Consider the following 16,651-nt stretch of genomic DNA (forward strand, 5'->3'; position numbering starts at 1 on the left):
CTCTTGTCTTCTCTTATGAATACTTTCCTTTGGTTTAGATCCACTGCCTTCTATCATGGGAGATTTTCCTTTAGCAATTATCCTTATTTCTTCATTCAGCCTTTCTTCCATGTTACTATTGCATGTTTCTCCAATGTCACTGACAACACCTGAAGCTCCTTCCTTATCACAAGCAACCTTCCTTCCGTCTCCAGTAACACCAACTCATGTCCTTTCCAGATTGTTGAAGCTGAAATTGTTGTCATCATTCAACCTTCTCCTATTTGTACCCCTTCGTTGCTGATCTTCTCTATCAATCTCACTGTCATATATTCTAATTCCAGCAGCTGCATTGGATAAATTCTCAACTCCTGTATTTGTCTGGTTATCCTGATCCTTCTCATTTCCTATTTCTTCTTCATCATTGTAAACAAACACTTTGGGGCAGTTCCTGTTGTAGATGCCTCTTCTAGCTTTGCATTTCTCTTCAGAATGAGAAGCATCAACATGCCAACACCTGAAGCAACCATGCGGGATTTCCAAAAAGAAAATTTTCACCTTAATCGTCTCTCTGTCATTTGAATCAATGATGATGACCTTAACTTCATGGACAAGAGACGTTTCTTGTGAAATATCAACAACAACATGAGCTTGATACTCTCCTCTATCGTTCAGTGGACCAATCAGAGTAAGAAATTTTCCAATCCTCTCAGCTACTTGTTTCACTACAAATTCTTTTTCAACCAAGTCTCCCCTTAAAATAAAATTAACCCAGTAATCCTGAGTTGTAAAGTCTACATTCTCCACTTTAGATTCATTGTTCCACATTCCCATGAAAAGAAGAAAACCTTGAGCTCTATTCGGGATTCAATATATTGCAGCAACAAAATCCGCAACATTTGAATATCTGATGATGAAAACCTTTGGGTCTGCTGCCTTTCTCACTATTATTCTTCCAGTTGGAGACCAAGACAAGTTCGGAGCATGAAATAGTTCCCCTTTTTTTAGGCCTCTAGGATCATCACCTTTCTTTATCTCCTTGAAAAGATTCACGATAACTCTAGGATATTTCCTGTTTTCAATATCCACAGCAGCATTTCTAAGAAATTCGATATATTTCTTAACAGAACTTGTAAGAGGTTGAGTTTCATCTTCTAGAATATCAGTGAGATGAGAAATATAGTTCCTAGTTGGAACATCAAACATATTTCCTAATCTAAGAAGATATAGGAGTTTATGAGCATTGTTGTGAAGAGGATGAAGAGAATTTTTGTACTTGGTTTTGCAATCCTTTTCTGCAGGTTTTTTCTTAATGTGTTTTGTGAGAGAAATAACTAAATTGCTAGTGTATATATAAGCAAGCTTACTGGGTTTATAAGACACTTGTAGGTGTTTTCAAGGAGGTGACTGAGGAATGAAATGGTTGTAATTGCAGATTTTCTGGTTGCATGCAATCTTAGAACTGTAGAATCTGCAGAATTTTTCCACTTGTATTGAATGTCTCTGCATTTCTGATCCTTGAGGGCTAAGTTTTATCTTGTGTATTTCAGGGGAAGCACTACTTCTCAAGGGAATTGACACTTGTAGTAAAAGTTCTTTATAACCAAAGTTTTGATTTATATAGTCACCGACATGAACTGTATTGCTGATGCTAGCTTCTTTTCTTGATGAAATTATCAAGTAATATATATGTCTGAAAGCAATGATTATTTCATATAAAAAATAGACTGGAATTGTCTTTTGGGGATTGTCCTTACTCAAGATGATTGAAACTTTTCTTGTACCCAAAGTGTGTACTTTTTGCTGACCAGATAGATTTCTGAAACACTGTAGCGAATCGCTCCTTCTCTGAACGGAGGTATTGACCGAAGATGGCCTCAACTGAGTATTGGCTCCAATAATGCTTTCCCTGCAAATACAGAAAAGCAAACAAAAGATTGTGAACAGGTTATTGATGTGGTAATTACTCATGCTTAAATTTAGGTCGAACAAAACCAAAATTGAAGGAAAAAGATTGAAATATGGAAGAGATAAAGTCTTGAATTGGAAATCTAAAGAAGAGAATCCCGCAATTGAAATAGTAAAAAGAAATTTAAGAAAACCGATTGATTTTGAAAACACTCTAAATCTAACAAACATGAGGAATTAAGAATAACTAAAGAAAACCTAGAAACCGATTCAAGGAGAAAAAAGAGGAAAATCTTAAATAAATTAACAATACGAAGGAATTTCAGACTAGCAACGAAGAAAGGGAAGACATGTTAAATTAAGTGAAACTTTCTGCGAAAAAATGGAAGAATTTTAATGGAAATACGAAGGAATTTCGAAACTGGGTTGACTCGGTTTTATCGCCGATTCTCAGAGATTCTTTGAACCCTATGGTTCCTTTCCATATGTTTCTAAACTCCTTATCAGGTTTTGGATACTTAAATTTTCACTATCACATGAAAGCTTAAAATATCCTGCAAATCTTTAAATGGGCATCCGATATCCTGAAGCTCATGAACTTCCTCGAAAATCGGAACAAAAATATTTGCATAAATGAGAATAAGACAATGCCTAGCTAAGGAATAAAAGATTAAGGACGAGCATGATCTAAGCTAACCACAAAAAAGTTGAGCCCGGCCGTAGGCCGGGTGATACCTAGTCCACTCATATAAATCAACTAACTAATCTAACTAATTTAACTAATCTAATCATTTCAATTAAATTAGTGTTAATCATTACATGGACAATCTAGCCATTTAAAAAATACATGATTAAGGGGTGTCATATTTTACTTCAAAATGACTCGGATTTTATCTCAGGTACCAATTATTCTGGATATACCCCAATCTCCGGAGGCTAAATAGGTGTAACTTTTTGTTTGTTTTTTTAATTTATTTTCCTCCGTATTTTCCTCCGTATTTTCCTCTATCACAGAGTGGTCACCAAGCCACTCTTCCACAATTTTCTTTTCCAATATGATTAACAAAAATAATTTAAAGAAAACAACGAAAATAGACGACCTAAACAAATTGTAATGATACTCTTCTGACAAATCCCCTTCAAAATCAAGGCATCGTTTAAGGTTTACGATGTCGAATTTCGGACAATTGGATTTGATGTAGATTGGCATCCCCTGGAGTAGGTTGATCTCCACCACCTACAATATTATGCAAAAAGGGATCAACACCTTCATCTGAAATACTGTCACCATCTGCTCCATGATCTCCACTACAGACCAAGCCGAAATCTTGATGCACAGCTTGTATGAGAGGACCTTCATTATCAACAACACCTTCACTAGGTAAATATCCGCATGCAGATTCGCCTAAGCCATTAGTATCTGATGCATGAACAACAGCTTTGTTTTGATCTTTACGCACATGTTGGTATTCAAAATACGTGATCAAGCGCTTTTCATCATATTTATAGAACTCGTTAAGCAAATGGACGAATTTTTGTGAAACTGCAGTGTTGGAATCAACCAAGATTTGTCTGTTTTCCCACAAGAACATAGCAAAGAACACAGAAATGGCGGAAACTACAAAGCCTCCTGTAAGCCAGAAAAGGACCCGGAAGCTGTCTAGTTTGAGACTAGTCGAGGAACCCAAAGGGTCAATGTCTGGACAATATCTTTTTGAGGTGCTCCCAGAACTAAAAGCAGCTTTTTTTAAGCTTTTTGTTGTACCATTCTCTCTTAATTGTAGAATTGATCTCGAAATATCAGGACCTAAAGGGGAACCTTTTGGGAAGACCTGTAAAGCTCATATGTTCAGCTAAGTTAGTACCAAACAAATTTGCAGTATTACATTCAAGGAAGAGATTTGACAGAGACTTACAAACGACCATCCGTCATTTTGATAGATTTCGCCAACCATCATGTACTTATCACAATATTTTGCGAGGAGGAGTTCGATGTAAGGGAGTTCCTCAAAAGCAGCCACAATACCACCCTTACTTGGCTCCATGGAGAAAAGCTTGTCAAATTCATCAGGGGTGCTGTAAGTTTTCAAATGTGACTCATGAAATTTCATTCCCTTTAACTGGTCCAACACAAATGAACCTTCTTGATAACCTACACTGTACCCATTTCTGATAAGTTCCTTAACATCGGTGTAGGTTGGCTCAAGTCGCTTTATTGTCAACATGGATGCCAGATTAGCTGTATAACTTTGTGTGAGAATTAACACGACAAAAAGCCATATTCCCATGACGATCCTACCCAAAGTGCTTAGCACCCTTTCCTCTGCAAGACAATTAGATTAGTGTGAATATGGTGTAAATAAGGTTCTTGTGCAGTCTATACCAGCCCTATCTTAACGCTAACAATAACATGGTCTGTTTTCTAATTCTACCTATCAACAGGTATTGGAATTAATAGAATGATACAATCATTAGTGTGATTGTGAATCCGCCTAGTGCGAATACACACCGATGAACTGACAGAAAGGTTTGGAGAATATATGATATGCACAGTTTGTGTGTAAAACAAGGCGAATAAATATTGAAATTTCATCAATTACTTTGAGCGAAAACGAGTGTTGAGAAGGAGAACGAAAGCATTGTGCCCAACTGGTAAGCAGAATGTGGCCCTCCTCTGAACTCGCGGTTCACTCTGTGTTCGAGAATCCAAATTGCAACACCAATGATAAGAAAGAAAGCACCTGTTGTTACCCAAAGTTTCCACTCTAATGGCTTGAGGAATATCCAAGCATTCTTACTCAAATCTTGTTTTGCTAACACAATCATTGAAACTCCACCTTCATTATACGGTAATGTAAAATCAACAAACTTTGATCGTTTGGCTGTGATAGTAATATCTCCAACCGCAGCATCAAATTTCTGCATAAGAAATATGCATTGAGTAAAAAAAAGAAAATCAAAGAAAAATGTAAAATAGACATCTCATGGTCTTCCCAAATCCTACATGCAGAAAATTTATCCAGAGCACTTAAGTAAGTAACCGTCTAACCTGATCAATCACTTGTTGTACAAGACCATCGTAACTTCCAGGTTTGCTCTTGTTATTAATAGGAAAAGGAATAAATTTATGCGGAACGTCATAGCCCAGATTATTTACTGCAGCATTAAACACTTCTACAGTGTAACCACTAACATCACTTGAATTCAGTGTTGCTTTCAAGAATTCAGTAAAACCTTTTTTTACTGGAACCCCAATTCGTAACTTTCTCCCGCTTGTTTGGATTTCCCAACCTTTTGGAGCTCACTTTGGATCTCCAGGCCATATAATAGTGCCTAAATTACCTGTATCTGCTGTTTTGCTTTTATTTGTGCCAGGAGTATTATTTATAATACCATCTGAAGGTGTCCATGTTCCAATTTGTCTATACCCATTTCCAACGACATTGAGTATTTCAAAGGTATTGTTCTGCAACTGCCCTTTGACGATATTGAATGTCCCACTCATGGCGTCTTTGCGTGTGATATTTGAAATTTTTCCCAACAGTTCAGGGCCTATTTGCGAAACGCACATTCTCTCCACATCGCTTGAATCTAAAGCTGTTAGATTTCTCTTGTTGAATTTAGGATTAAGACTTCCAAGTTTCTCAACTGCGCTGGCTAATGCCACAACCGTATCATATGCCCATATGCCAAACATATCTAATTTCCTGTCCATCATATTTGGGTGCTCTTGTTGAAACCTTTTTTTCCACCGAACTCTAAATGACTTGAGCTTTTCTGATTCTGGAACATAGGGTCTTATGCCTATTACTCCTTCCATTGTATCAAGAACAGAATTACTAAATGAACTTAAGTAATCGCCCAATCCATCCGTGATTACCCAACAGTACTCTTCAGCCATCATATCAAGTTCTTTGGCTTTAGCAAAAATACGCACTCCGAGTGGCGCGGTCATATGCACAATGAATACTCTAGTTTGCATTCTTATTAATCTATTAAGTTCATCGTCTATTTGCTCATCCGTAGCTGCACTTGGAAATACACTCCTATAAGGAACTCTGGTGTTGATATTTTGAAGCTCGTCTACCAAATATGGAATAATACCTTTCCCATATTCGGTATCTGCGTAAAGAGGTGCAGCTTCTGTCCATCCAAAATATTTAACAATGGCAGCAATAGCGCCCACTTGAGATGAATCGTTTAGTGTTGTGCGAATGAAATAAGGATTTTCAACTGGCGAAATAGAAGGACTTGTTGCACTGAAAGAGATAACTGGAACGTGAGATCTGTTTCCAAGGTGCATCATGTAAACAGTTTGTGCTGATGTTGTTGGTCCAATGATAGCTTGCACTCCTTTCTTTCTTATCAGATATATAGCTGCAAAGTGCCCTCAATAGAAACATATTGAGTCGTTAGTCATGATATATCTCAGATTCTCAATGAAGGGAAAGTTAATGTAAGCATCCAATTCCTATATATACACCCCATCAAATCTACCGTCAAACCCACTGCTGAGGTAGCAATTAAAAGCTTTCTCTTTTGGAAAAATATACCAAGTGCTGGTGGAAATCGTCCCCACTCGCACATGTAAGTGTTCAGTGGATTTGACCGTGGGTTGTTAAACATTCAATGGATGGATTTTTAATTATTATATTATTTCTGGTGGTGGTCTTTCAATTTCGACAAAAATTCTTAACATAACAATTCCAAAACCGTTCCCTCACATAATTCGGTTTTTCTGTTGTGCTCGTAGTCTCGTGGTAAAGAAATGTTATAGAAGGGCAGACACCAGACCTCGGGCCACAAGGAGTAATCACGTGGAAAGTTTTGGCTTTATAGAATAAGAAAACAAATTCCAAGTTTTGGCTTTATAAAAAATCTAAAAATACAAATTATAAGTTTTGGCTTTATAAAGAATCTAAAAAAAAAACAAATTATAAGTTTTGGCTTTATAGAATAAGAAAACGAATTCCAAGCTTTGGTTCCTTTGGAATGTTAGAAAATCCAAAATTGCCTGGGACTTTGTTTTGCAATTTTCTCAACAAATGTCCAACTTTCTTAAGTTAGCTAACCTTCATCTTGATTCGCAAGCATGGCCTATTGGTAAATTTTCCATCCCTTTAAAATATGCTTGTCTGTTTTTTTTTGTTCCTCCGAAATATGTTTGTTCGGTTAGAGAATAGTGAAACTATTGAAATTCTTTGTTTATCATAAGTACTTATCTAAAATGCTGTGTCTGTGGTATTAAAAGAGATAAAATATTTAAAGAGTAAAACAAGAAAAATTGCTAGAATGATTGCATTTTCCTTGTAATCATAATGCACAAGAGGGAAGAAATATGGTAAACAGAGATAGAGAGAGTATACGTACCAGCAGAAGCTGCTTCTACTATATCTTCCTTAGAATTCCTAAAATGGAAAGACAATCTTCTCTTGCCAGTTGATGCATTCAGGTCAGCGAGAGCCATGTTTATGGAAGTCAGGCAAGCCTTAACCTCGGGTACATCCGAATCAACTCCAACTTTAAACTCGTCAACCTGTTTTGCATCTTCGGCCATCACTGTTATCCCATGGCCTCCTAAAAAATGGAAAACGAAGAAGAGCAGTAGTAAAAGAGTACCAAGTTTATAACACTTGACAATCGAGTTTTTCATGGCCTCCTAACCTGTTTTGAACTGTTGATAATATTCCAATGCCAAGTGATAATAAATTGTCCATCCATTTATAGAAGTAGCGGCAGAGCTGCGTGTTGAATAGGGTGGATCAAGTCCACCCAAAGAAATGAAGAATTTTCTTCTCAAATATCAATTGAGATATGCAAATTCTGTTGTCTCTAAAATCCAAATTCTGGCTCTTGTCCAGTGGGTCATGAAATATTGATGGTCAAAAATTCTTCTTTCTCTGACTAGTCAACTGTTGATTAGTCAAGTCGACACTGACTGACATCAAATTTAATACTGACTAAGATGTTTTTAGGTGCATATTATTTCACTATCTAGTATGCTTCAAAAAAAAAAATCACTATCTAGTTAAATCGAATGTACAGATGGATACAAGGGTGCAAAGTGAAGGCATTGAACGATGCATTCCAAAGACTCAGATTGGGATAGTGTTTCCATATGTGGGCAGAGCCAGATTATGGGCAACAAGACAAGAGGTGTTCGACTGACTCCCCCTCACAGCAAAGGACATAACATGACCTAACCGGAAAGATACCAGACTTATCCATATTCCATTTGATTGAATTATCACCCATAACAATACCAGTTAGTAGAGAACATACCTCATCTACTTGAGTCTGCAGAAGGCGTCTATCCAAGCCTAAGTTCCAGGCTTCACCTCCTTGAAGAGTTGCAGCACAATCACCAACAGCCCACTTCTCGTAGAGCTAATAGAGTAGATGTTTGAGAAGAGAGTTGAGAAGTCAGCATCACTCAGATCCTCCCAAAAACAAATGGTGTTCCCTTCTCCAGCCTGAAGAATGCAATTCCTCTTAAAGGATTTTAAATGTTTATAAAACAAAACTAGACTCACGGACAGATTTAGGAGCTTTGGTTTCCTTATCAAAACCAGCAGAACCATATTTGGAAACTAATGATATCCTCCAGAGAGCCTCCACCAAATCTGGAGACCATTAAAAGTTACAATACAAACTTGTAAAGTCCTTAAATCATGTGTCAGCACATGCAAATATTGTTACTTCTCAAACACTTTGTATGTATAATGGAAATGATCCAAATTGCTGCTGCCCTACTCACTGGCCAGCATTCCGAATCTGGCGACGCTGAAAGCACCCTCATATTGCAGCTTTTGGCAGTCTATGTAAGAAATTACAACTTCTCTCCCCACTTATAGCAGAAGCGTTTAAGCTGAATACCGAGATGGGCATGTTGGATAAAATGTAACAACAATCGTAATAATAGAGAAAAAAATACTTAGCTCAAAACCAACGCTTGACTGATGTTCATGGAGATGTACAGATAATTGTAGCAGGAACTAGTAGAGGCACGTATGAGATACGCTGATCTAAAGGCAATATCGTCTGCTACTCCTCTGAGATGCTATAGCAGTTGGAGAGTCACCTCCAGGATACAACTACTGATAGTACCCCTCAATGTAGCATACAAAGAAGGTACTCTAAGAGCTTGGCAGAGATTTAAGAAGAAAATGAAATAGTTAAAGAGAAACTAAAACAGTAGCAGAGAATAATAAGAGAGGAAGAAGCTACTTCTTCTCTGTTGTATTTTTAAAAACTGAGCTTAACAACTCCTTTTATAGTCAGTCAAAAATTCACCTGTTTTTTAACAAAGAAAGATTCCCATGCGTATAAAAATATTTTCTGACTTCTGACTAAAGCTGAAAAGAAAAGCAAATTCAAAAACATTTTCTGACTTCTGACAAAAGCTGAAAAGCAACAGACAAAACAGTATCTGACTTCTGAAAAAAGCTGAAATGAAAAGCAGTGATAAGACTTATGCTTTTGTCAGTCAAAGCACGCGTGTCAGACAAAAAACAGAGTGAGATTCTTCATGTGTGTGACAAAACACGTACAAACAAAAGGCTAAGAGATTCTTCTACATGTGCGGAAAGCACGAATGAAAATTTCAGTAAAAAGATAGGATCTTATCCACACCCACACCCACACCCGAACCCGACCGACCGGACGGCGGCGTGCGTGCTTCGGTTCGAAGCACCGCGCGTATGGGAAAGGCAACCTTTCCCTAGTCTAGGTCTTCTCCCTCACACAAAAGTGTGTTGACCCAAAGGGCCATGCCCTTTAGCCAATTCTATGGTATTTAAGTCTAAAACTCTTTAGATTTTAGTCTATGTGGGACTATTGTTTTATCTATTCACATGAAAAAACAATTAGTGGGAAATAGGTTTAGGGATCAAATCATAGTCCATGCACATTTGGTTCTACAAAACAAAAACCGGTTTTTTTCCAAGAATCCCCCACATGAATGATAAAACATGTCGACAAAAATATGAGAAAACAGAATACATCAAAAATAGGCTAAGGTGTCCCAGAGATTGAACCTTAACTTAGTGAGAGGTTACCGGAACTGCTTGTTGAAACGATGAACACAATGTCTTGAACCGCCAACAGTGAATGCAATTCAGAAATAACAACCACGCCTGATGTCTCAAAGAAAAGCTGCCAAGCTCTTGCCGTTGTGCCCGTTTTGGCCGTGGGCTAAATCCCGGACTTAATGAATGTCTCTAGAGAATCAGCTCAAATTCTCATAGGAAGCGGCCCCACTTCCAACATCCACATACGTGAGTCCATTAAGAGTTTCCTGCTACACCCTGCTTTAAGCAAAGCCATGGTACTCATTAAGATCTCAACGGATCATCCTAAATCATGCAGGTAACACTATCACACAGTTACACCATAGGGAGGGACTAAGATAATGTTGTCCCGACATCACCAAAAATTAGTTGTCTCATTGAACCTTGATCTTGGAGCTCCATTCACAAGGTTGAGTATCCTTCATGGCGATTTATTCTATGAGCTTAAGTCTGATCCCCCTCGATGTGGATCTAACTACCTCTCTAGATAATCCTTTCGTCAAAGGATCTGCAATATTCTCTTTAGACCTCACAAAGTCTATAGAGATGATACCAGTAGAGAGTAGTTGTTTCACTGTCTTGTGTCTTCTTTGTAGATGTATAGACTTTCCGTTGTATACACTATTATTTGCACAACCAATAGCATCTTGACTGTCACAGTGGATTGCGATCGAAGACACAGGCTTGGGCCAGAGTGGAATTCCTCCCAGGAAACCTTGTATCCATTCAGCTTCCTCACCAGCTTTCTCCAAGGCTATAAACTCAGACTCCATGGTGGATCGAGCTATACATGTCTGTTTGGAAGACTTCCATGACACAGACGCACCTCCAAGTGTGAAGATGTACCCACTAGTGGATTTGCACTCATCTGAGTCTGATATCCAGTTAGCATCACAATACCCTTCTAGCACAGCAGTATACTTCCCTAAACTTAAGCAACAGTTTGAAGTTCCTCTCAGGTACCATAGAACTCTGTAGAGAGCATTCCAGTGATCCTGCCCAGGGTTGCAAGTGTACCTGCTCAATCTACTCACAGTGTAGGCAATGTCAGGTCTTGTGCAGTTCATCAAATACATAATACTGCCGATAATACGAGAATACTCAAGTTGAGAAATTCCCTCACCCTTGTCCTTTTTCAAGTTACAGTTGGGATCATAAGGAGTAGATACAGGTTTAGCATTTTCATGATCAAATCTCTTAAGTACAGTTTCAGCATAATGAGATTGACTAAGACTATATCCATCAGACGTCTTTCTGATTTTCATCCCTAAGATTACATCTGCGGGGCCTAAGTCTTTCATGTCAAAATTTTCGTTAAGCATGCTTATAGTGGTATTAATAATATTAAGGTTGCTGCCTAATATGAGCATATCATCAACATACATGCATACAATAACATGAGAATCATCCACAGATTTAATGTAAACACATTTATCAGATTCATTAACCTTGAATCCATTAGATATCATTACATGATAAAAAATTTCATGCCACTGTTTAGGTGCTTGTTTTAAATCATACAGAGATTTGTTCAATTTGCATACTTTGTCTTCAAGCCCTTTCACAACAAAACCTTCTTGTTGGTCCATATAAATTTCTTCATTCAATTCACCATATAAAAATGCAGTTTTAACATCCATCTGATGTATATGCAAATCATAAATAGAAGCAATAGCAATCAGCATCCTAATAGAAGTGATTCTTGTGACCGGTGAATAGGTATCAAAGAAATCTAATCCTTCCTGTTGTCTATAGCCCTTAGCTACCAACCTAGCTTTGTGTTTTTCTATAGTTCCATCTGTTCTAAGCTTCCTTTTGAAAACCCACTTGCAACCTATGGTTTTACTACCAGGAGGTAAGTCTACAAGCTCCCAAGTTTCGTTTTGTTGAATGGAATCCCACTCACTAATCGAAGCTTCTTCCCGGAAGGGAGCTTCCGGAGAACTCATAGCTTCCTTATAGGTTTGGCGTTCAGACTCTACAGTAAGAGTCACAAAATCTGGACTGAAACTTTTCTCGGTTCTTACCCTCTTACTTCTTCTAGGTTCGGTCTCATCATCTAGATACGGGGGCTGACTAGTTGAAGGAACATCTGAGAGGTCATCGTGGACCCTTTTGCGAGGTCCAGACCCTAAAGTAAAAATGTGTTCAAAAAACACTGCATCTCTAGATTCCATTATGGTGTTCTGACCAATGACCACGAACCTATAAGCACTAGTGTGCTCAGGATAGCCTAGGAAAACACAATCCACAGTTTTAGGTCCTATTCTGGTTTTCTTGGAGCGAGGAATGACCATCTTGGCCACACACCTCCACACTTTAAAGAATGCATAGGAAGGTTGTCTACCTCTCCATAACTCATATGGAGTTTTGTCAGATTTCTTAAATGGAACTCGGTTCAAGATATAGCAAGCAGAGAGAATTTCTTCCCCCCACAAGTTTGTAGGTATCCCTGAACTAGCTAACATAGCGTTCACCATATCTATGAGTGTTCGGTTTTTCCTTTCAGCTACTCCATTCGACTCAAGTGAAGAAGGTGCAGTAGTTTCATGAATGATGCCATTAAGTTTTCAAAATTCTCCTATAGGTATCACATACTCACCGCCTCGGTCTGACCTAAGAGTTTTAATTGTAACACCTCTTTGGTTTTCTACTTCAAGTTTATATAATTTGAAAGCGTCTAAGGCTTCATATTTACTTCTAAGAAGATAAAACTGACAGTATCGTGAGTAATCATCGATAAAAGTGATGTACCATTTTTTTACCACCTCTAGTTGGTGTTGATTTCAAATCTCCTAAATCCGAGTGGATTAGTTCTAGGGGAGTTGTACTACGTTCAACCTTTTTGTTAAAGGGTTTTCTTGCATATTAAGATTCAACACAAATTTCACATTTATGACCTCTGTCAATGTTTATTTTAGGAATGCAGCCTAAATTAGCAAGTCTTTCAATGGATTTGAAATTAGCATGTCCTAGTCTATCATGACATACATGTGAGGAGTCACAAACATAAGCAGAAGAATATGCATTAACATTCAAGTTCAAAGAAAGTACACTAAGCTTAATCATGTTTTCAGTGACATAACCTTTTCCTACGAAGTCACCACCCTTACAGATTACAACTTTGTTAGACTCGGCTACAAATTTAAAACCTTTACCAAGTAAGATGGTTTCTGAGATAAGATTATTGCATGTGTCTGGGACGTGATACACGTCATTCAATGCGAGAGTTTTTCCTGAAGTGAGCTTCAATTCAACCTTTCCTTTTCCCACCACTTTCGCGGTGGAAGAGTTACCCATAAACAATTTCTCATCGTCTCCTACTTTGTCATAGGAGGAGAAATCATTTCTGAACTTGCAGACATGCCTGGTGGCTCCAGAATCTAACCACCAGTCTCTCACATTGGTCACATTTGAGACAAGGTTGACTTCAGACACCATGCCAGTAAAATATCCAGAATCGTCTACTATGTTTGCCTTATTTTTTTGTTTAGGATCATTTTTGGTCTTTTTAGGCGCCGTACAGTCTTTGGCCATATGACCGGTCTTACCACAGTTATAGTAGTCACCTTTGATGGTGTTTTTGGAGACACCACCCTTTGGTTTAAGATGGTTACCTTTGGAGTTACGACGTTTGTTACGTTTTTTACCATTTTTGCTGGATGCAGATTTTCCATCATGCTCTTTCTTAGTTGCAGCATTATCATTTAGGACATGAGCTTTGTTGGAATGTCTTTGTTCAGCATCAGGCTCTTGTCCTTGCAGCACAGTAGTTCTTCAACTTGGATCTTTTTCCCCAGCTCTATCATGGTGATTTCACGATTCTTGTGTCGCAGCCTCCTCTTGTACTCGTTCCATGAGGGTGGAAGCTTTTCAATCACTACATATACTTGTAAAGCTTCATCAATATGCATGCCTTCTGCAAGAATTTCGTTGATGATTAGCTGGAGTTCGATGAATTGTTCTATTACAGGCTTTTCATCAGTCATCTTATATTCCAGGAACCTAGCCACCAAGAACTTTTTGCTTCCAGCAGCCTCAACAAGATATTTTTCTTCCAGGGCTTCCCATAAATCAAAAGCAGTAAAATTTTCTTTTGCATTATAAAAGTCGTACAAGGAGTCATCCAGACAGTTAAGAATATGGTTTTTGCACATGTAATTCTTCCTAGTCCACCTATCCAGTCTATCTTCATAACCACAGTCATGAAGCCTTCTCGAGGGTCTTTCTAAGGCAACTTTATCTAACATTTGGTCTTTTAAGAAGAATAACATTTTGGACTGCCATCGTTTAAAGTCTTTTCCACTAAACTTTGGGGGTTTGTCTACAATACTCTTTCCCATGTTGTTACAGCAAAAATATAGTAATGAAGGATATTGCCTTTAGATTGTTGGATAAAATGTAACAACAATCGTAATAATAGAGAAAAAAAAATACTTAGCTCAAAACCAACGCTTGACTGATGTTCATGGAGATGTACAGATAATTGTAGCAGGAACTAGTAGAGGCACGTATGAGATACGCTGACCTAAAGGCAATATCGTCTGTTACTCCTCTGAGATGATATAGCAGTTGGAGAGTCACCTCCAGGATACAACTACTGATAGTACCCCTCAATGTAGCATACAAAGAAGGTACTCTAAGAGCTTGGCAGAGATTTAAGAAGAAAATGAAATAGTTAAAGAGAAACTAAAACAGTAGCAGAGAATAATAAGAGAGGAAGAAGCTACTTCTTCTCTGTTGTATTTTTAAAAACTGAGCTTAACAACTCCTTTTATAGTCAGTCAAAAATTCACCCGTTACTAACAAAGAAAGATTCCCATGCGTATAAAAATATTTTCTGACTTCTGACTAAAGCTGAAAAGAAAAGCAAAGTCAAAAACATTTTCTGACTTCTGACAAAAGCTGAAAAGCAACAGACAAAACAGTATCTGACTTCTGAAAAAAGCTGAAATGAAAAGCAGTGATAAGATTTATGCTTTTGTCAGTCAAAGCACGCGTGTCAGACAAAAAACAGAGTGAGATTCTTCATGTGTGTGACAAAACACGTACAAACAAAAGGCTAAGAGATTCTTCTACATGTGCGGAAAGCACGAATGAAAATTTCAGTAAAAAGATAGGACCCGAACCCGACCAGACGGATGACGGCGTGCGTGCTTCAGTGCGAAGCACCGCGCGTACGGGAAATGAAACCTTGCCCTAGTCTAGGTATTCTCCGTCACACAAAAGTGTGTTGACCCAAAGGGCCATGCCCTTTAGCCAATTCTATGGTATTTAAGTCTAAAACTCTTTAGATTTTAGTCTATGGGGGACTATTGTTTTATCTATTCACATGAAAAAACAATTACTGGGCAATAGGTCTAGGGATCAAATCATAGTCCATGCACATTTGGTTTTACAAAACAAAAACCCGTTTTTTTCCAACAGGGCACATGGGAGAGCTATTGTCTGTTAAATCTCACTCCTTCGAGTGCACAAGTTGTTGTTTGTGTTACTTATCCAAACGTTCAAGCTGTAAAATACCAAGGAAAGAAGCTAAAAGCAACCTAAATTGGACACAAAAAATTGGCTCCATTTGGTAACACAAGATAACCTTTTTCTACAAATTTTTACTAGATGTGAACCTTTGGTGCTTGGTTGTTATATCAAAACCAATTCCTATAAATTTCTACAAATTTCTCTCAGAAAAAACTTAATTCGTAAATTACGTACCTTCCAAAACCAGCGAATTTGGTCATCAGCTGCTTTGTAGCCTAAGACGTCGTGTGTGCTTTCCACTCTTTTACACAGATAGGGTTTACAACTTCCGGGCAACACATAGTCAAGATCTTTCAGCTCTTCCATACCTTGAAAAAACCTTTTCGCCTGCCTCTGCTTACAAAGCCGACAACCTTTGCAGAAAATGATTTGATTTGACGAAGAAATGCTGGATAAGAAGATGTACATATTGATTTTTATTTTTTTTCTGTTCTAGCTATTGACAACAATGTTGTTCCCTCCAGGGCAGAGCTCCACGGTTTTACTGGATCCAAACTCTTGACTTTCCCAGACAAATGTTAACCCCATAACATGTTGGACCGAATGGCCAATCGACCTAATGGTGGATAACCATGGTGTTGACGGACAAAGCCGGCTATTAATGTCAAGCCTCATATCATCGGGTAAAGTACCACAAATATTGTCGTCACTCTCTGCACACACCACTGGCATTCTTTTCTACTACTATATTATATAAATTAATTTGCATTGTTTTAACAAAATGACATCTGGCATGTGCGCACAATATATATGTGGTGGTACAAATAACTGTGTTCTTTAGATGGTCATTTTTGGCCATCTAGATGCTGACAAGTCAGTAGGCATGGGACTTGATTTGGGTGCATCAAGTGAATGTGGGAAAAACTTGGTCTATTTCTCCAACGGGCAAAACTCATTCACTATAACGTATCATTTAAAGGTTGTTGTAGTGATCTACACTACAAATTAGCAAAGAAACAACTCGAAATCTCTAAGGATAGAGATTAGACCGGGGAGAACAAAAAGTGAGAGAGAGAAAAGCAAATTTAATTAATTCTCCTTAATGTCTCACACAGAGACGAATACAGACTAAAACCACTCCTTCACAGGAATAACGTGCACAACGCACGTGTGGTTGACACAATTCGAATAACGGCTATCTAACTCCGTTTAACACT

At 38.0% G+C, this 16,651-nt stretch overlaps 2 protein-coding genes across 2 annotated transcripts; both read right to left on the reverse strand.

Annotated features, from left to right (window-relative positions):
* Positions 1–2,828: 2,828 nt before the first annotated feature.
* Positions 2,829–4,812, reverse strand: LOC113359589 (glutamate receptor 2.9-like). The gene is made up of 3 exons (XM_026603198.1): positions 4,488–4,812; positions 3,804–4,210; positions 2,829–3,719 (listed from the first exon to the last, which is right to left on the reverse strand). Exons 1-3 carry the CDS (start codon positions 4,810–4,812, stop codon positions 3,045–3,047), a joined length of 1,407 nt encoding a protein of 468 aa, XP_026458983.1. The 3' UTR covers positions 2,829–3,044.
* On the reverse strand, positions 4,511–10,212 carry LOC113359590 (glutamate receptor 2.7-like). The gene is made up of 9 exons (XM_026603199.1): positions 10,164–10,212; positions 9,181–9,290; positions 8,995–9,073; positions 8,425–8,510; positions 8,087–8,274; positions 7,552–7,628; positions 7,258–7,464; positions 4,937–6,276; positions 4,511–4,806 (listed from the first exon to the last, which is right to left on the reverse strand). Exons 1-8 carry the CDS (start codon positions 10,210–10,212, stop codon positions 5,189–5,191), a joined length of 1,884 nt encoding a protein of 627 aa, XP_026458984.1. The 3' UTR covers positions 4,511–4,806; positions 4,937–5,188.
* Positions 10,213–16,651: the final 6,439 nt, after the last annotated feature.

This window comes from Papaver somniferum, chromosome 3, assembly GCF_003573695.1.
Source record: "Papaver somniferum cultivar HN1 chromosome 3, ASM357369v1, whole genome shotgun sequence".
Taxonomy (NCBI): domain Eukaryota; kingdom Viridiplantae; phylum Streptophyta; class Magnoliopsida; order Ranunculales; family Papaveraceae; genus Papaver; species Papaver somniferum.